The 20,425-nt window shown below is 36.2% G+C and overlaps 1 protein-coding gene across 1 annotated transcript in view; it reads right to left on the bottom strand.

Moving 5' to 3' along the window:
* LOC139969369 (IgGFc-binding protein-like) overlaps positions 1–20,425 on the bottom strand; it is a 50,636-nt gene that overhangs the window by 15,086 nt on the left and 15,125 nt on the right. Inside the window, exons 12-37 of the mRNA XM_071974257.1 lie at positions 19,335–19,476; positions 18,480–18,668; positions 17,478–17,683; positions 17,002–17,179; positions 16,001–16,326; positions 15,298–15,456; positions 14,671–14,815; positions 13,136–13,321; positions 12,759–12,952; positions 12,443–12,617; positions 11,900–12,219; positions 11,212–11,367; positions 10,781–10,925; positions 10,445–10,630; positions 9,811–10,007; positions 8,210–8,387; positions 7,449–7,771; positions 6,599–6,754; positions 6,227–6,371; positions 5,769–5,966; positions 5,593–5,646; positions 4,913–4,927; positions 3,736–3,935; positions 2,543–2,723; positions 1,317–1,639; positions 728–895 (exon numbers count right to left, since the gene is read on the bottom strand). Coding sequence (XP_071830358.1) covers positions 728–895; positions 1,317–1,639; positions 2,543–2,723; positions 3,736–3,935; positions 4,913–4,927; positions 5,593–5,646; positions 5,769–5,966; positions 6,227–6,371; positions 6,599–6,754; positions 7,449–7,771; positions 8,210–8,387; positions 9,811–10,007; positions 10,445–10,630; positions 10,781–10,925; positions 11,212–11,367; positions 11,900–12,219; positions 12,443–12,617; positions 12,759–12,952; positions 13,136–13,321; positions 14,671–14,815; positions 15,298–15,456; positions 16,001–16,326; positions 17,002–17,179; positions 17,478–17,683; positions 18,480–18,668; positions 19,335–19,476 — 4,845 coding nt within the window. The remainder of the gene's footprint in view (positions 1–727; positions 896–1,316; positions 1,640–2,542; positions 2,724–3,735; positions 3,936–4,912; positions 4,928–5,592; positions 5,647–5,768; positions 5,967–6,226; positions 6,372–6,598; positions 6,755–7,448; positions 7,772–8,209; positions 8,388–9,810; positions 10,008–10,444; positions 10,631–10,780; positions 10,926–11,211; positions 11,368–11,899; positions 12,220–12,442; positions 12,618–12,758; positions 12,953–13,135; positions 13,322–14,670; positions 14,816–15,297; positions 15,457–16,000; positions 16,327–17,001; positions 17,180–17,477; positions 17,684–18,479; positions 18,669–19,334; positions 19,477–20,425) is intronic.

The following is a 20,425-nucleotide window of genomic DNA, read 5'->3' as shown; positions in this document are numbered from 1 at the left end:
CGAATACGTTAATAACTTCTAAGGTCATTTGATTTTAGTGATTATCATGTGAAATGTATGCTCTTTAATTATAACTCGTGACTAGCCAAGATTGTCCTTAATGTTGCCTCGAACTGTGTCTTCGTTACGTCCGATATTCCGCAACATTTAGAGACTCTGATGTATATTTATTAATGATGGGCTGTCAATGTATGCCTTAAATATTGTATGTTAATTAAGTCCAGCTTGCTGCTCGGAAGATTCGAGAGGATGGAAAATGTTCACAAAAAACTCGTCATAACTTTCTGAATAGTAGATTTGGAAGGAGTAGAGCAACGACCCAAAGAGTTCAAGGCGAGCAGTGCAAAATTGTTACCATTTTAGTAAGATAGGTAGATTAGAGAGTATGTTTTCATGAGACAGGTAAGTATCGTCGTTTGTAAATACCCAAGCCAGTCAGTTATGAAGTTTTGCTCATATTATACTAGTTACGTCACCTTTGGAGTGCACATATTTTGTTACCTGTTTTGTATGCTGCATCAAGGTATAACGACAAGTTGGAAAGGATGCAAGAGTATAATAATGTTTCTAAGACCAAACATATCAATTGTAGGTCACAGAGATTGTTGAGAAGCAAACATAGTAGAGCTTTCAGCGCTCATGGGTCATGCAGTCAGGACTGTAACAACAAACCTACAACAAAAGAGTCTTTCTCTAAGTATATACTTTTTCTCACTTTAATACTTACATTAGCTTCCGGAAAGTCATTTTTGAGACCATCTGCGTCTCCAAGTAATCCACAAACTTTGCCTTCATAAGTTTGTGGCAAATAAACGTAAACATTTTCATAGTAAAAGTTGCTCGAATGTTTCACGATGTAGCACTTTATGTACAGTCCAAAATCGGTGAAGATTTCCTTCGCGTCAGAAAAAAAAAATAATATATGATAGAAAGAAAATGAATCCGAAACATTCTTCTCAATTAATGTTACTCAGACTGGTATGTAAGATAATACATTTGTTTTTAAAATGAAAAATCTAACAAGCGAGAAGTCAGTGTAAAATTAACCAGGGTTGTACTAGCAAATATCTGTATACAAATCAGAAATTGATTGAAAAGTGTTAAACTATTAGATAAACTGTAATGCATGAAAAACTCTTGAAAAGGCATTGTTATCCTAAATTTTTGTTCGTGGTCTCTTCTGGAATGTTTAGTACTCATTATCGATGTCTACAGTTACAAGCAAATAGTTTTACTTTCTTTTACAACGCGAAAATTGAGATAGAAGAAGTAACCCATATATCTCTCCAATACAGACCAGTGGTAATATGACTTACGAACTCATCAGAACACTTTCTTATGAAGACAGGATCAGTGGATATCGTTGGCAAAAATATATCTCGTCCGTTTAATCTTATATCGCCAGGAGCAATGATTTCATAGTGATGTCCATCATAAATAAGTTCAATAGAGTCCGTCCAAGACACTGTGTCGCTATCTGTTATTTTTGAAAATCCTCCGATTATTTTGAAATATGCCAGTGGAGATTGATCCTCACATAGCTCGGTAACGACGTACTGACAATCGCCCATGTAGTCAAACGTTTGTCCATCAAATGTCGTGAAATGTGGGTCCCCTGTAAAATATCCCCTTTTCCGATCTAAAGCAAAATAAGACAAATTCAATGAAGGTTATAAACAAGCCAAATAGAAAGTAATTTCTTATAATATTGTTAGGTTGCCACATAAAATAAAACAACTTTTGTTTTGATTTCTTGTTTTTCTTTGAGAGCAAATGTGAATGACGGTAAAGTATACTCTCAGCTAAGTTTAAGTTGTGGTTAGTGTATCAAAGTTGATTCGAATAATAATATTGATTTGCTATATTTACTAATCATGTATGAACTACATTCTGCAGTTTCATCTACCGTAAATATTTTTAAGCTTGTTCTTACTCATATAAAGTTTTCCATATAGAAAATAGCAATAGGGATATCCAGCAAGGCCTGTATTAAGAAAGACAGCATACTTGGTACCACAGTATTACTTCGTATACGTATTTGTATTCATATAAGTAGTCGTTCTTACACAAAAATATTCTCGAAATTACCATATGATCGGTATAGTCCCTCAAACGTGTTTTCTTTTACGTTTTCATGATGATTGAAAAATACAACTTGACAACATGAGTAGGGTACCCTACTCACATTTAAAGCTATCAATATTTTAATTGTTCTCATATAATAGAAGAGCAGTAACCAAAGGTTCCATATAAAACATTATTACGAATGTTGCTTCTGTTTTTGCTTTTTTTTCGGTTTGTCTTAGACCCAATTGCAATAAAGAATTATCAATTGAAAGTTTGTTTAGTCAATCATCATTAAAACGTAAAAGAAAACACCTTTTTCTATAAGAAAACGTTAAATCTATTTTCCGGTAACTTTTCATTTGCACAGACATATAATTTTTCGAATATTCTTATAAATAATCTAGAGAATTTAAATGCAATTTTAATCTGAAATGATATTAATCACATTTGTCTTCAAGCTCATATTCTAACTCACGTATTTCGCACTTATTGGTGCTGGTCATACTGTATTGAGGATCACAGTAACAGCCGTATCTTCCACCTTTATTCTCACAATGAGAGTGATCAGGGCAATTATATTCTTCACAGACTCGTTCGAAATTCGTATCGCACCAACATTTTTCTTCACAATTTTTGGAAATGTACAAGTCATCTTTCTGTAAGAAACAGTTATATTTCATTTGATATCGCATCATCAAATTGCTTGGTTACTCTCTGTGGGTGATGTTTATTTCTGTATTTGAATATCAGACACAAGATATAACATTCAGAGACCAGTACTGTAAGCTGTCGTTGTAATGTCCTCAAAACATAACTGGACGTATGACCAGGTAAATAGTCAGCATGTAACGCTAAAAGAACCAAAAACATCATTTTGGCCATTACGCATATACCAAAATGGCAACAGTCCGGAACCCTGAAACGTTTGTAGGATACCATACGCTAATGTAAACAGTGCACTAATTAATGGAAAATGCCAAGGATCGATCAAAGGACGTCATATGGTTGAATGACAGAGGTCAATGGTCATTCAACCAAAACAGCAATTTGGGCTTTTACGAGCACACTAAAATAGAAAATGGACCGAATTCCAGCAAGCTATAAGGGATATCAGACTGCAGGTGTATAATTAGTGCAATAATTATCGTGCAACACCAAAGATGACATGGTCATTTGAGCACATTAAGTCAAACATATTCAAAGTTAAACGTGTTCCAAGATGACAAGTGACCGGTAATGAGTGGTAAAGTCGTTTTAAATGAATAATCCGGTGGGCTAAAGTTGATGGCTTAAAACAATTTGCTTATTGTTCCTCACTAATGTCAGAAATGCATATAATGTCGTGAGTATGTGCGTAGTACGAGTGTTCTGGCTCTCCTGTGTATGATTGTTGTTGGAAAGTGTTCCACTTACATTTTGAGTGTAGTTGGACAGACATGTGATGTTTATCCACATTGTTTATTCTATTATGGGCTACTGATTTCCTGTATTGAATGTTATTTTTGAATTTGGATGTGTATTTAAGCCAAGACAAGTATCGATATAGTGATGCCATACTGTATCAACGTGTACAACGGTTGTTTTCGTTTTAATATTATATATCTGTCGATCTTCGGAATTTCCGTTGTTGACAAATATACGGTTGAAGCTAGCTTGCTGTATAACTACCTTCAGTGCACCTCCAATTGGCGATTCACAGTAACATTCAGACTCATCAGGAACGCATTCGCCGTTCATGAGAAGCATTGGTGCCTTACAGACGCACATCATTGTGGGCTGTTGAGGATCACATAATGGGGGCTTGCCGCACGTCGTACGTTTCCCAATAGTTACGTCACAGGAAATATAGTCAGCACCTTTTGGACATTCTGTAAAGTTGGTTTACACACACACAAAATACACAAGATTACAAACAAATAACCAAATACAGGTAGTATGGTATAAATGATTCGTATACGATAAATGAATCGCAGGAGAAGTCTAGTCACATCAAACATGACACAACGTCTCATCGAGGACGTGAATAATCCCATTCATCGACTCTTCCCTGAAATAATCATTTCAACTAATACGAAAGTCGCTGTTGCAAATTTCAGACGACTGCAAACATATTTAATGCACTTTAATACACTATATATCTATATACATATATATATATATATATATATATATATATACATACATATATATATATATATATATACACTGGTGTCATATTTCCATTACGATGGATCTTAAGATTCCGATATTTCAAGACCCGGAGCGACATAATTTGACCTTTGGAAGAGTTAATATAAACGCTTCTTCTTGTCACAATGTAAACACCAAGTTTCTGTAGAGGGATGCAATATATACCAGATTGATTATACAGACTAAGAAAACGTCTGCCTTTATGGTTTTGGTGAATCATAATCATATGCTCGGCTATAGTCAGCTGCATGATAATGATTAATTTTTTATGTTACATCAATAAACAAATAATGTGTTTGATTTTAAGTGATTCATCCTTTATTAACATAACATCGTTTCAAAGGTGCTTTGTTCTGAGGCAATCTTATAAAACCACTTTTGTCGAAAACCTGTATTTTTACACCTTACCAAAGATGGATAAGGTTAACGCTGATGCATTCTATGTTGAATACTAATTGCGATTTTATGAGTAAAGGTTACAGTCCCAGCGTGTATTTTTGTTCTTTTATTGGAGGGGGGGGTGGCAAAACTGACATTTGCCAACCAAATATATAGCGAAGTACAATATTTTTTGTAGGTATATCTTTACTTAACCAACATGTTCCTAGTTAAGCTATTCCGATAGCTATACTGTTTGAAAAAAGACACAACTTACCAACATAAGCAGCAGCTGAAACGTGAAACGAAACCAAAATAAACGCTACAAATATTTTATCTGGTTTTATACTTTAGCACATGTTTCTTTAGCATGTTTTAAATCCAAAGACTGATAACTGAGTTTAATGCAGACATCGAAGAGGATCTACATTTTTTTGTACACCAAGTAAGCCAATGGTCTTCCACCTGAATTATGTTCCTCCCACTACATAGCAACCCCTCCCAACCATCATCCATCCAGCCGCTTCTTGGACAGGCAGATACGACACTTATTATAACTTTTAGATTGTATTTCGTGCTAAATTATCCTAATTTATATTTGAAGAGAAATACAGTGATCTTATCTGGGGTGAAGGAGATCAATTGTGGTAAATACAGTGCAAATAAATAACTGTAGAGCAGCTGTAACAAAAGTTGTACGCAATATGTCAGATCAGTTTTAATAATCCATTATTGCAATGGTCCGAGCACGTCTAGAATCATATATCAAGTGCGTTTTCCTTTTAAAACTTTTATACTAGTAGAAATAAATGAAGTTAATTAGCACACCTGAGCAGGACATATTATATTAAGATCTAACGACATAAGCAGCTTCGTACACTCTTGATGTTTCAAAGAATCATCAAATAGTAAAGAAAAGCCTTGTTATTACTTTTCTCAAAAGCTGTATTTACTTACCTCTTTTCTTTCGCTTTCCAGTTGACAAGTTGTTTATTTTTGCATATTCTAGTTCTGAAAAGACGTTTGAAAAATGCAAAAACCTCGTTAAATCATCGTCATAGTGTACATAATATACGCAAAAAGCAATGACAATGGTAAAATAAAATTAGTTTGAATATGCTCAATTTACCTACCTAAAATATTTATCTCGAGACAATGCGGTGACTCCTCCATCCAGTTGGACACCGAGATACCCATTCTTTCACAAATTCGGCCATAATTTACCAGTACTGGACAAAGCATGGAGTCCTTTCCTGTCACGCATACATCCATAACACAGGCGTTGTAGTAGACCATAGGATTTGCAGTATCAAAGCATGGAGAAAAGGGACCTAAAAGTGGCAAAGTATTGAGACGGAAATATCTTTGTTGGCTTATTAAAAGCAAGTTAAAGATATAACTAGGGATAATATTCAGTTTTGAGTAATGTATTTTGCCGCACTAATCTTTTTCAAATAAGTGCCTGGAGATACGTTGTGGGGATACTTTTGGACAACAATCCGTTTTGCTCTTGAAGATTCCTATGATATTTCAATATATCAAACTTTAAGCGGTCACAGCATTGATAGACACAACTTTTGTATTATATTACCTGGGTTACGAATCAACATATGGCAGACATCTCTAGCGTAGATTTCTTGTGAAGAATTGAATTTGCAAGGGTTTTCCGAGGCAACTGAAATCTCGCAATCATTTGATATTCTGTAAGAGGCGCCGAACTCTTCCAGTGTAGTTGCCTGTGAAATGAGAGACCGTGCAAATGTAACATCAATAATTTGTACTCCATAACAAATACTATAATAGGACGTTAGACGGTGATTAGGGGACTCTATTTCTTTGTATTGCTAACATTAGGAGGACCGTTAGTATGAACAATATTTATCAGATATTCAACTTCATCTCAAATCTCGATCAAGAAATACACTGTCAGGTGATCAACACGGAAAAATGAAGTCAAACTTACAAGGTTTCCAATTGGCAAGCTCAGTTCGTCATCAGTTTTTCCACTGCAAGTTCCACACATGCCACACGTTAACCCCATGAAGGCATTACTCAACTCGATTTCTGCGCTAAAGTTCCTGTCGTAGCGAATTCTAATACCAGATAAGGCCTCAAGTGTCTTATTGATACGGAGTAAATAATAAATGAAAATAAAACAATAGCTATTAATTGATTAAGACAGCATTTTGTCGATCAAGCATCACCTACACACAAAACTACTCTGATTTTCAGTGGGATAAGCAAGTCTGAGACCTGTTAAGAAACAAAATATGAAAGCAAAGTTGATCTTGTTGCCTAAGATGCGTCATTAATAGTCTACTTGAAACGTGTATAGTTTTTAACATGCATTCCAGACGTACCTATAAATAGTAAATGATAGTGATTGTTTAATTTTTTAATTCATAAAAGGAGTCTCTCTGTCATTAAAAGTATACCCCAAAAAAATCCATTAAAAATGATAAAGATTCCATTGAGGTTTTTCACAATTTGATTCCATTTATGCCTTTAACCTAATCTACAATAGCTAAATAATTTAGCTCTGTACTGATATACACATTTATCTATGCAAGATCTGATAGTTTACTTAAGTAATATTTCATTTCTGTCGCATGAGCATTCAATGATCATATAAGAATACGTATTCAAAATCAATGTCTTTTTTATTTACACTAAAAAGTTTATTTATTTGTTAGGCATGGTCAAACATGGAGAATTTAATTTTACAACTATAATTTTAAATACTATGCTTTAAGCTCACGTAACATTTATTAATACTCATTCAATTATATGTTGTATCGATATATTACACTCACCACGTAGCCGCCTGATGTTTCTCTAATTGTTAATTCACCATCCGAAAATGGTAAATTTACAAAAATTCCGTTTACATGGACTCTTCCGTAAATGAACAAACTATATGTCTTTCCAAGTAGTTCCAGTTGAATAGATTTTAAATAAGAAACACTATCATTCGCTATTTGCATTTTATGATCTCCGACTATTTGAAAGTAAGGCACCTCGGTAGATTGTCCACAGTTTTCGGCTAAAATATATTTGCATTCACCTTGGTAGTCGAAACTTACACCGTCGAATGTAACAAAATGTGGATCTCCAAACACTGTGCACACGCAGGACTCTATGTGAAGAAAGAGAAGCCTTTTGAATTAAATGAGGTACAAACGATGTAGACGCTATGGGCCGTTCAGGCACCATATATCTCTTAACTTTTTATCGCGCAAAATGCATAGACCAATTTCATGATAGACTTTGTTTTGAAGAGTGTCAAGCGCCTTGTGCATAACATACACTATACTTTTGTAAGGTTGTATTAGAACATAGCAGAAGCATCATGCTGTTGCTAATCAATTGCTCAACAACCATGGCAAACTTTGTGTTCAACCACGTTTGCAAGTTTTCTCTTTCTATTCCCCAATTTGTCCACCTACTCTCCTCCTTAGTTAACTTCAAGTGTCGGAAAGAACATATTACCCTCACTAGAATTGCTGGAAGTTTGAACTATATGGATAAACCTTAGGCAAAAATACAAAAAAAAAATGTATGTGGAATAACTGACCTTTAGTGCAAGTGTCTTCGCTTAAAATGTAAGAAGGTGGGCAGAAACAATCATTTACTCCGTTCCTTTGTTCACAATTGGTTTCCGAAGGACACGTAAGAGGTATGCAAATTAATCCTGAATAGTCTTCACAGGTACATATCTGGGAACAATCGTCATTTATCCACTCACCTCCTACCTGTAACCAAATTTAATTTATTTACTCGACTTGGTCATGTAATAATTGTCAAATATTATTTCCCTTGTTTTGCTCCTTATGGTCTCCAATGGCACCACCAGAAAACCACCAGAAACGTCCCAGATTTAAATTTAAAACTGGGAATTTTTTCACTCGCCCTTCATGATGAGAAGCTTCCAAATGTTTCAACGTAAATAACCTCGGGGTTCTTCTCTTTTTTTAGTTTACTTGGCATGTTTTCACCTATTTGTTTAATTATTTGACCTACAAACTCGTAACTAGAATTTAAGTTATAACAGTATCCTTTGAACGACACAATTTTAATTTTAATTTTGCAATTTTGCAGACCGCAGTGTCCGTCAGCACTTTTAAACTATAATCATCTTTGGTCGTAATCCTTACATTAATTGAGAATGAACGTTGAAATCAACACTGAATCATCTTGAGGTTCCGATTGCATGGCGTCCAAGTGTTGTTAAAAGTGGTTCAATCTGTAATTTTGCAATTTTGCAGACCGCAGTGTCCGTCAGCACTTTTAAACTATAATCATCTTTGGTCGTAATCCTTACATTAATTGAGAATGAACGTTGAAATCAAAACACTGAATCATCTTGAAGTTTCGATTGCATCGCGTCCAAGTGTTGTTAAAAGTGGTTCAATCTGTAATTTACTATTCATAGATAGCTGTAATATGGTTTTTACACATTAGAATGACTTTGGGCATACTACAAGAGGCATGGGTACCTTATTGTGTACCTTTTTGAGTAACGAGAGTCATTACAAAATAATTTGCTATTGAATAATATAATGAACGCAGTTGATAAAGCAGACTGAAAATGTACCCGTACTAGTCCCCGCAGAATAGATACTAATGCAATGTTAAGTATACATGTACTCGCCCTGAGAGCCTGTACTTGTACGTCAGGCTGAATATAACGCGTACTCGCACCCATGCTGTTGTACTCACACTCATGTTTTTGTACACATACTAACGCTGTTGAACTCATGCTATGCTGTTGTTCCCGTACTACAACGTGTGCCCTTCTGTTATATGTCATTTTGTAACATAATTTTCAGTTTGAATTGAGTCATTCAAAATTGATTTAAATGTTGATAAAGAAAGATTATTTCAAATGCAGTACAATAGATATTGCGGCATCGCCAAAAAACAAGTTAACATACACATGTAAATCGTTAGCAATACTCTAGATAAGTTGGGTTCACTGCGATACTCACTAAGTGACAAAGTTACCTGCGAGATGAGAGAAATATGTACGTGTGAATCTAGATTTTGATAAAGTATGACTTTTTAGAGCCAACAAATCTTAACTACGGAACATTTATATATGAAGTCGGTGTTCAATATGGTACGCTTGTATTTTATTTTCTCAGACTTACTTGTACCTTTAAGTTCATAAAATACCTGTAAGTAACCACCGTCTGGTAAGACACAACCACATTCTTCTCGTAAAACACATGTTGCCTCATCCACAACATATTCGTTAGAGCATCCACACATTTCTTCGCAATTGAAAAGACATGGTAAAGCAGTTTCACTGCATGATGGTTGACAAGTACTGTTACATGCTTCATAATTCAGTCCACTGGGACAAAACGAATCTAGTAATAAAGACATAAAGACGGGGGAGGATATGAATATTATTATCGTCGTAAAGACCACTCAAAAATTCTCGCTTACCTTTTAGGTTTTTTTATTTTCAACCTTTCAAAATGTTCCTTTTTATCTACTAAGGAATGGATAGATTACTAAGCAAATAAAACAAAGGAAAACACGAGCATTTATGATAGATCGAGTCTTTCTGAGGATTTGCAGTTTTAACAAAGATTTCACGCTTTTTTGTTGAATGCATGAACATTAATATGCTTCCTCATCATTACAAAGAACGAAACTTTTCAAACTCTGACTAACAGTTTGATAGGGTTAGTAATCTGCTTCGGAGACACTTCCAATGGGCATGAGAAGCCATGGTTGAACTCCATGTAAAGAAGAAACAAGATTATCAAACTACAATGTTTTCATTCATGGAGAATCCTACCGCAATAATTGGTTTGACTTCTCCAATCTCCTGGGAGTGAACCACCAGTTTGTCTGCAAATTTGTGCATACGTCTGCAGGTTGTTACATAATAGATTTGCTTTATTCCAAGTCGAGCAGACGTCAGTAACGCAGCTTGTAAAGTATGGTGATGGATCCACGTATTCATGGCAGTGAGAAAATGGCCCTGTAATAAAGTTAAACATTGATTAGAGTAAGAATTGTTTTTAATTTCATTGCTTTAAACGCTAACGTTTTTCACATGCTGGTTCTCATTTTAAGCCTCTTTAGTGAGCAAACTTTAGAGAGTATACTTTTCATATACATTGGCGCTCACCCGTCGCTGAAGTCAAAATGTTACACATTTGTATTGCTTCATTCTCTTCGTTGGAGCTGGTCGTGCAGTCCGTTGGTTCGAACGCGTTGTTGCAAGTTTCTCCGTCGACAATCCAAGCGTTTCGAAATTGTTGAGCATCAGCAGTCTACAAAAGTAAAAGTGTACTAGTTGTAACATTAAATCAATGGTGTGTCTGGACCTGTGAGGACAGTGTGGTAGCACAAGGCTCGGTGTCAAGTAACAACAAAATAACTACTAATCCACTGACGCCGACCACCGGTGCTAGGCCACTTATAATAACGTATACAGGTTGTAGTATGAAATATGTTATCTCCGAAATTGTTAGGGCAGTATCTAATTCGTAAGGTTAAAGTATTTCAGAAAGGACAAACTAAATGTTTACTTGGAGTAGATTCATATAAAGAACTTACAACGACACCTGTTTTTGTGTAAAAGTCGTCGGTTACGTCACCATTACAAGTTCCACAAAGACCTTCTGTTTTATCAAAGTGATCACCAGAAACTTTAACTTCCACAGTGAAAGGTGTTTGCATCATAACCGAAACCCCAAATATGGTGTCCATGACCTAGGAAAATTAAGCAAGTTAGAATATTTAGTCATTTGCAGTAGCAGTTTGCATGTTGGAACTGCTTCGATAACAATATAACTGACATAAATTATACTACTTTATCAGATCAAATTGTAAAGTAATGAAAATCCTGTTTTCGGACATGCATTGTATTAAATTTAAAAAAAAAGTATATCGGGTGTCAGTTATCGCATTAATTTGGAAAGTTGTCGTAAATTTTGATAGGGAGTGGATGTCATTGCCAAAGCAATGATAAACTAGTAGCCATGAACATGATGACATTACTTCATTTTGTAAAGACAATAATATTGCAGATGTTTGGTGACGCAATTATTTTTGCTGCTAGGAACTGATTTTTCCTAACGCAACTCACAATTTGAGGGCTATCTAATCTACATCACTTAATTTTCTAATGAGTTACTTATTCTGGGGGACAGTTAAGTTAATTTTCATAAGAAACCGAAAACGAAATGAGACTGATCTACGCATGAGAAGGAAGGAAGTACGATAAAAAAAAAATGACACTTACTATGCGGTTAGGAAATATTGCATATATTGTCGCAAAACCACTTTTAAACGGAACAGTTTTCTGTACTCCATTCACGAATAGGATTCCTCCACTGAGAACTTCGTACCTCGTCCCATTCACTTCCAGCCGCACTGCCCGAGCAAATGATACATTCGATGAAGGGAAATCTTTTACATTTGTGACGATTATATTGTAGTCATACATCGCGTCCGTGTCTTTTCCTGTCACTAAGAGGTAGTCACACTCTCCGCTCATGGACAAAACAGCTCCATCGAAGGTATTAACGTGCGATCCACCCCAGACTGAACAAGAGCAGCCACCTGTTAGTTGAGATGGAAATTGAAGTAAACACCATGCAGTGAACTGTGGAGTACTTCTTAGAGACGCTGTGGTATTTCACGGCAAGGAATGCTTTTGTTAAACGTTGACATTCTGTGCAGTGTTTTTTATTATATTTGTGGTATCCACTATTTAAATGCAATTATGAAGGCCTCACGCTCTTTCGGAATAAAGTTAACATTACCCTTAGAGTTATTAACTCACCGATTTCACAATCTTGTCCGTTTCCTTCATATCCCGTATCGCAGAAACAGTCCCTCATGCCAGAACGTAAAGTGCAAGATGCAAATTCACTGCAGGACATCGGTAAACATTCCAAGAGTTGATCTTGACAACTGCAAACCTCGGTGCAATCTGCATTAACAGCTTGATCACCACTCTAGAAGCCGAAACAGTTAAAAATCAATCAATCTTTCTAGACAATACTTCTACAATGCGCACCATATCATCTAACTTATTGTCACGTCATATCAACTGTATGAAGGTACAATGCAACTTATACACACCCTCATCAACTTACCATTATATACTGACCATCTTCCAAGAAACATCCAGTACACTCATTTACACAAGATTCACCTTCAAGGTATTGCCCTTCTGGACACGTACATGATGCCATGGCCTCAATCTCGCAGTTCGGGTCACCTTCCGGAAACGCACATGTCTTTTGGCATCCTTCCAACTGAATCTCGTAAATTGCACCCCCATCGCACTCTGTTAAGATAAGGTATGTCTCATATGAAATATGCGCTAAGGTGATTAATAAGAGTTCTTCATTGAGATTCGTTAGTGAATATTAACGTGAAATCCTCTCTTACATGTGGGGAAAGTCATGCAAGACAAAAGACATGTAGAACTATTTCAATGGAACTTTACGATAGGATATTATGCTATCACCTGGTTCACATTCAGGCCTGTCAATCCACCAGTGACTGATATCTACTCCTGCTAAAATACATGACTGCGCGTACCGCTCCATGTTGCTACAGAGAAAAGCAGGACTCTCCTGAGAGCAGACGTCATATACACAAGTTTCGTAGTAGATTGCGGGATCCACGTAGTCATGACATACCTGAAATAAACCTGTCATGGAAATGCAAAAAGTTAATTGATAGTAAGTTAGTATGTAAATGCGACGTGTGTAGGTGATTGAAGACATAGATGGAGTATATGAAGTTAATACACTAGGTATAGAAAGGAAGGAGGATATGGTATTCATTAATCATAATATTAACTAATTTAGTTGATGTTGAACATGAATTGAGTGTCGAGTATTTAATAATAAACTGAAGACTTGGAATCTACCAGTGGGATTAACAGAGGGCGCTGTCAAATCGGTCCTTCGTAGTTCCGTCAAACTTGATATGCTAAAGTCTCTAAAGTCGTTGAGAATTCCTTTAAGGAATCTCTGTGGCGGACACTTCTGTGAAAACTACCATCACACTCCCTTATACATGCATATTTTGATATATTCGAACTAACATTGTTATCACTCATAAATAGCACATTAAAGCAACGTAATGCTAATTTATAAAAATTAGTCATCAACCGATCAGAAAGCTTCTTTCAGGTATTTTCAATCACGACGGCACAACGTTGGAGCGTCAGTAAAACTGTATCTAAAGAATGTAATGGACTTATACCTGCAAATCTCAACGCAATTATTACAGGCAAGATATTATCAAACAAATTTTCACAACTAGCGCATAGATTGTTGAATGTTACATCGCCATATCAAACATTTTGAGATCTGTCAACAGGAAATAGCTCATGCATTAGGTGGCACAGCCATATCTAAGGCTCTGACAGCGCCCTCTCAAAACGCTGAAGATCCCCAATGTACAAATAAATCATTTCTTATATATGCCAACACTATTTTTACTTCATTTGTAAGATACTTTCATTTAAGAGAGTGCAAGTTTGAAACATTTTATTAGCCACCACTGACATTGACCACACTGACAATCTACAATTATTTTGTTCAAAGTGGACACAAACTACAAGTTATATTGATTCCTTCATAATATGGTGATACCATACACTACGTTACCGGCATAATTACTTCAATTCCTAGTTATCACCCGGGGAAAAGTACGAACAGACAAGAAATCTCAAAGGTTTGACAAAGCACAAATAAACGTTGACTTCACAAAATGTGTGAAAATCAAATATTTATATGTGTGGATTAAAATATTTCAAAGACAGAAAAACATAAACAAACTCTATATACACTGCCAAAAGCACTAGTATTGAAATATACAAATGTTATAGGGCCTAAAAATATTTTTTGGGAGATGTCAAATTGTGAAACAGCAGAGTTGCATTTTGGGGGGGATATTTTATTAACTGTGAATATTAAGGGACTTATTCAAAGTGATATAAGTTCACGAATATTGCTATGCATTTTGATTAATTATAATTATTAAACATACCCATTGGATCGACAATTGCGTTACAGAGGTTTCGAGCTAACGTACTAGCTGCATCACCATATGGACAAAGGAATTCTTCTGTTGCATCAAAACATATATCCAGGCCAGTTTTCCAACTCGCTCCAAATTCCAAATCATCGTTAGTCTAATAAAAGTTACGGGAGGGAAGGAGTGAACTTTTCTTTCCAAAAAATTAAGTTGTGATGTGACAGTAAAAATTACATCTACAATAAATACCGAGATCGAAATCAGATGATTAGATATCTTTTGGCGTGAGTTTTATCATAGTTATTTGAAATGATCAATCTGGATAACACAACGATTGTAAATGGTAAAAAAGAACTCAAATAAAAATACAAATTTTGTTAATACATACCCGTATTATATGGAAAGTCATTGAAACGTTCGTTTGCTTTTCTTCGGCTGAACACGAACCTTGAAAGCCAACATCATGACTTGGTATTTGTTTTCCAATACCATACTTTATCTTACATACCACAAATTAATAACCTTTGTACACTACAATTGCATGTGTTCACGTACACAGGATATCAAGGGAAATATTTCCTTTATGCATAAGGATGTACCAAATAATAAAAGCGATTACATGTGGTTATTATTTCTTACCAAGACGCCATCTTTCATCTCGAAATCATCAAATGGGTTATCATTGCAGGTTCCGCAGAGGCCTTTAGTGTTGTTAAAATAGATAGTCCTGTTAAGTTTTACGTCAACACTCTGGCTATTGTCCCAAATCACTCTCAGTCCGAAGTTTGTGTTGAATATCTAAATAGAAAGAAGAGGGGGGAAAAGTGTTTGATACTGTACTTTACTTCCAAAACAGCAAACCAACTTCATCACCTGGCTAACTCAATTCGCTTATGATGAGACATATCAAATATTAGACTTGGTTTGTGTATCGATTTGGAGACTTAGCCGAATCAATTATTTGAACAGATATTTAGAGTGAGTAGCAGAAGCAAGTTACTGCACGAAAACAAATTTGCCGGAAACGTTTCCAGAGTTTCAATTGACAATAAGAAAAATGAAAAGAAAAGTAAAGAGGTCGTTGAAATAAGTTATCCCTCATTAGAACGGATGGTATTCGTTTGCCTGAAGGTTGATTTTGAAAACCTTCTTCGAATACTGAACTACGGATCAACCTTGAACAAAATAATATAAAGAATAAAATATGTTATATGTAAAATTGCCAAAGTCTATGATTAATAATAACCATCAGTTGCCGTAGTTACTCCGCCATGTGTTCGCTTCAATGATTTTACTATTTCTACTACATGTATGTATTAAATTAGCATACCCGCATACTCACCGTGTGCCCAAGTATTTGGCTGATGTAAACTCCCTTGTTGTGAGAATATGGAGGACGTACTCTTTCGCCGTTAACTAGCACAACACCATCTTGTTTTAATTGGTAAGTCGATCCTTGGTACTTGAGCGTTACCTCTCTCATGAATGATACAGCTTCTAGAGGTGAGTTCTTGGCAATTTTTCCTTTGAGTTCAAAATTGGGGTAGCCACTAATACCTATACTGTGTGGTGACACTAATGTATATTCACATTCTCCATAGTGATCAAACTTGAGTCCATCGAATGACAACAGATGAAGACCTCCCCAGATTGAGCAACTGCAAAATGCTGTAAAGAAGAGAATATATTCGCAACTCATATTAAGTCCTTGATTACCCAAAATGAAGTTGCTGCTCTTTATAAGTAAGCCTCCTATTTAATATACATCAGCACATTACGAAAGTTGCCACTGACCAAGATTGTTGGAACAATTACAAGAAAACAGATAATTATTTGCCATTCATTATTTTCGCCCAGGTGACAGTACTGTTTATTTATTAGGCAGGTCTGAATATTTTGTTGACAGATAGTGAACATTGTAAGAAGGTAAAAGAGAGGTGCATGGAAGAGAGAAACAAAATAATATTCACTCTTCGAATAATAGACGCAAATTGTTAATTTATTAAAATTAAGTATAATGAAATATAACTGAAAACATTGACGATAACAACCTTAATGTCATCCTTATACAATCCATTGCCTCTAGTACTTCCTCTCTAACAGAGCCAAACAGGACATAGAGGTCAACTGTTTTTGTTTTTTCTCCTGTTATTATTTTTTTACTTCTACTTTCTTGTATAACCTAATAAGACCGTCAATATCATGACGAATTACGTACATTACTACTTTATCTTCCCATTCACATAACTTTGATCATAGTAGTTAGCATTACAAATATATGTAAACAGCGTACACATTGGCAAGATTTGGCCTACTGAGCTGAGGTTGACATTGCGGCATTACCTTCTGTCTCACATGTGATACCATTTCCTTCATAACCATCTGCGCAATAGCATTGGTTGACTCCATTTTTGGATATGCAAACCGCGTTGACGTCACAGCTTATCGTTGCACACTCAAGTTGCCCGGAGTTGCACAAACATCGTAATGCACAGTCCGAGGTCTGATATGACTCGCCGTTCTATATGAATATCAAATGAAATATGGATGATGGGTGATGACGCTAAACGTTTGGACATTAATATTACGATGATGGATAGCAAGACGAAATTCACGGGAGGATTTATGAATAGTTTTGAACTAGTCAGAGATCAATAATTGAGTTTTGGTTGGTTATTCATCTAGCCATCACATTAATGGAGAACAATATTCATGTCAGAACATGTCAATCAAGATTTATTTAATTACACTTCGAATTTTATATTAATAACATTAAAATGACATTATGTTTATGATTGAAACAATCCCCCTTAACTTACTTCGATATACCCACCGTCACCCGTGATGCATCCACACTCGTTTTGAGGAATACAATCTCCATTAGCCAGCACTTCACCTGAGTCACATTCGCATGTTTCAACACAAGGAAGAACAGCACCATACCCTTGACGAAATGTTGACGCACACGTCTCCTGAAGCGCATCTCCACAAGATTTGTATACCGTGTTACTCGGACAACCATACCCTTTAAGGCCGATGAAAAAGTGTGAAAGAAGTCCCACAAAGTTTAATTTCCGCTAATGACGATTTCGTTACTATAGAAAGTCATGTGTTCAAAATCATAGTCGACAATGATGGGGTGAAGATCATGACTAGTGTACAATAAGACTTTTTATTCCCATATTTTGAAATTCACCACAAGTAAATAAGTGATCAAGCTTTAAAGAAGACGTGGTGAGCGACGGCTAACGACATCTTCAGTTCCTGTATACCAATCATGTAAATCGCTGCTTCCAATGCACGGCATGAAGATCGGAACAAATAAGTTTCCATCCAGATTCGGAAAATACATATTGCTTGAGAGAATTACTTAATACGCTCGACTGTCTAAATTTTAATTTCAATGATTTGGGTATTTCATTTAATGTAGAGAGTTCTAAAGTCATATCAGGCAGAAGTATCATTTACATCATCATTACGGCCTCGAATTAGTGATAGTGAAGAGGAGGATGACCTCACGAAGACTTGTTTTTTGAACTTTTTTTTAGGAAGTTCATATGTAAATGTGTTTACTAGAATCAGGCTTAATAACAAAGAACGACTAAATATTTTAGACATAAAAAAACCCATCTGTACATCTTACGAGCAAATTCGTATGCTCCGTTAACAAAATATCGAGTAGAATATGGAATCTGCAACACATTACACGTAGATGAAATTTTGCTACTATTCTGCATATATTATTATTAACTAGGCTACTGAATTGGCTAACCCAAACAAATTTAGACATAAAAGTCGCAAGGAGGGAAACTATCACTCACCACAAGTTGGAACATAATCCCGCCAATTTGTGGATTGCGCGAAAGGTTCTTTTTTACCACAAACACTGGTCAAGTGTTCAAGATGATCACAAAGGAGTGATGCATCTGGGAGACTGGAACAAAGATCATACTGGCAACTTCTTTCAATCGATTCAAGGTTTACTCGCCCAGCGCAGTCACCAAAAGGACCTAGATGATGATATGTTAAAGACACGCCATGGGTGAATAATATTTCAGAGGCATTTTTTTAGCTACGTGATATGCATGTTTTCAAGCACGCAATAGCAGTTAAATTGTACCGTTTTTATCTCTTAAATGATATGTCATGAGTTATTTACATGTAGCCTTTCCTTTTACACCTACATCAACAATTGACAAACAATTGTTGATATCTATCTATCAGCAAATGTCTGGATAAAATATATAAAGCCTTTCGGCAGGTGTCCATGAATGAAGAAACTTACAGTTGATGAATACAATATTAGCATTACAACTCACAGCAGAAAGCGTTGTGGTCAATTGGTTAATACAATGAACTTGTGATCTAAGGTTCGCAGGTTCGAGTCCTGGCCAGATCATTACATTGTGTCATGGGGCAAGGCACTTTATCGCCATTGGCTCTATTCACAAGGACCAGGGTTTAAGTGTTGTAAAGTCGTGTGATATGGCCTATGCCCTTGAACTACACTGTAAACCTTCAACACATTAATATTGGTGTAATCAGAGATTGAAAATGATGCTCCCGGAATATACCACTCGTTCGTTAGCCTTTCAGAAACTAAATAGTGCATGGTATACCTTTACCGTGTATGAATCGTGTATTACCGTGTATGAACACAGTGTAGTACTGTTTACCTGATGCATCAGTAATTATACTGCACAGTCTTGCTGCTTCTTCCTTGTTTTCCTCGTTTTCCAAGCATCCATCAAATGGTCTGGCTGCTTCACAAGAGTCACTTGCTTTCCATCGTCTTCCGCACACAACCGCCTCTTGTCCCTATGAGGTATCGACACGAAGAGTTACCCATAAATTATTGCCGAAAACATTCGTATAGATCAATGATACATCGACACATTTGAATTCACATACTCTCGTGCATTCGCTGTTATTGTTGATAAATAAGGAGGAGCAGTTTTCTTTGTAACATTAATCATAAAGTCCCCGGTTCGAGTAACTCCAAGATTAATGTATGTCGTCCAGTTACAGAGTTATTGACAATTCATAATCATGGACGTTAAATATGAATGTAAGAGACTGACTTCGGTCAGCTTGAGTCTTTGATAAACCAATGAGGTTTCTTCGCGAGTTCCTGCTTGCAGGAGGATCTAAAATACATACATGCGTTGATCCTTTACAGTCGGTAGCCACTTGGGTTAAACGCATAGTCATTAATATAGGAACGATATTATTATGAAGAGCTCAAATAACAACGAACATATGTTCAAGTTAAAGGAAAGCGAATACTAGTTAGAACACTTTATCCAGGCGCGTATCCAGGGGGGGGGCGTTGGGGGCGCGCGCCCCCCGATTAAGAAAAAGAGAAGAGAAAAAAAAGAGAAGGGAAAAGGGAAAAAGAGGGGAAAAAAGAGGGGAAAAAAGAGGGGAAAAAGAGGAGGAGGAGAGGAAGGAAGGGAAAAGAAGAAGGAGAGAAAAAGGAGAAAAGAAGGGAGTAGAAGATAAACGCCAAGACACCGGGAAGAGAAAGAGGAACAGTGACATCATTACAGCGCTGAACCCTATTATATACACATGGCCGGGTAGCCAGTGACGGATCGAGGATTCATAAGAGGGCAAGCGCCTCACCCTACCCCTTACACCGACAACTCCATTTTTGACGTTTCCATTTTTCCTCTCTCACTAATGTATCTATATATGGTCTATCATAACGCGTGTGTGTGTATGGACGCCTTAAACAATTTTGCTATGAAACCAACTGTGGCTGGTC

Source organism: Apostichopus japonicus, chromosome 1 (assembly GCF_037975245.1).
Source record: "Apostichopus japonicus isolate 1M-3 chromosome 1, ASM3797524v1, whole genome shotgun sequence".
NCBI classification, from domain to species: domain Eukaryota; kingdom Metazoa; phylum Echinodermata; class Holothuroidea; order Aspidochirotida; family Stichopodidae; genus Apostichopus; species Apostichopus japonicus.
Note: the sequence above shows the minus strand (reverse complement) of the source record. Positions and strands in the feature narration are given on the sequence as shown.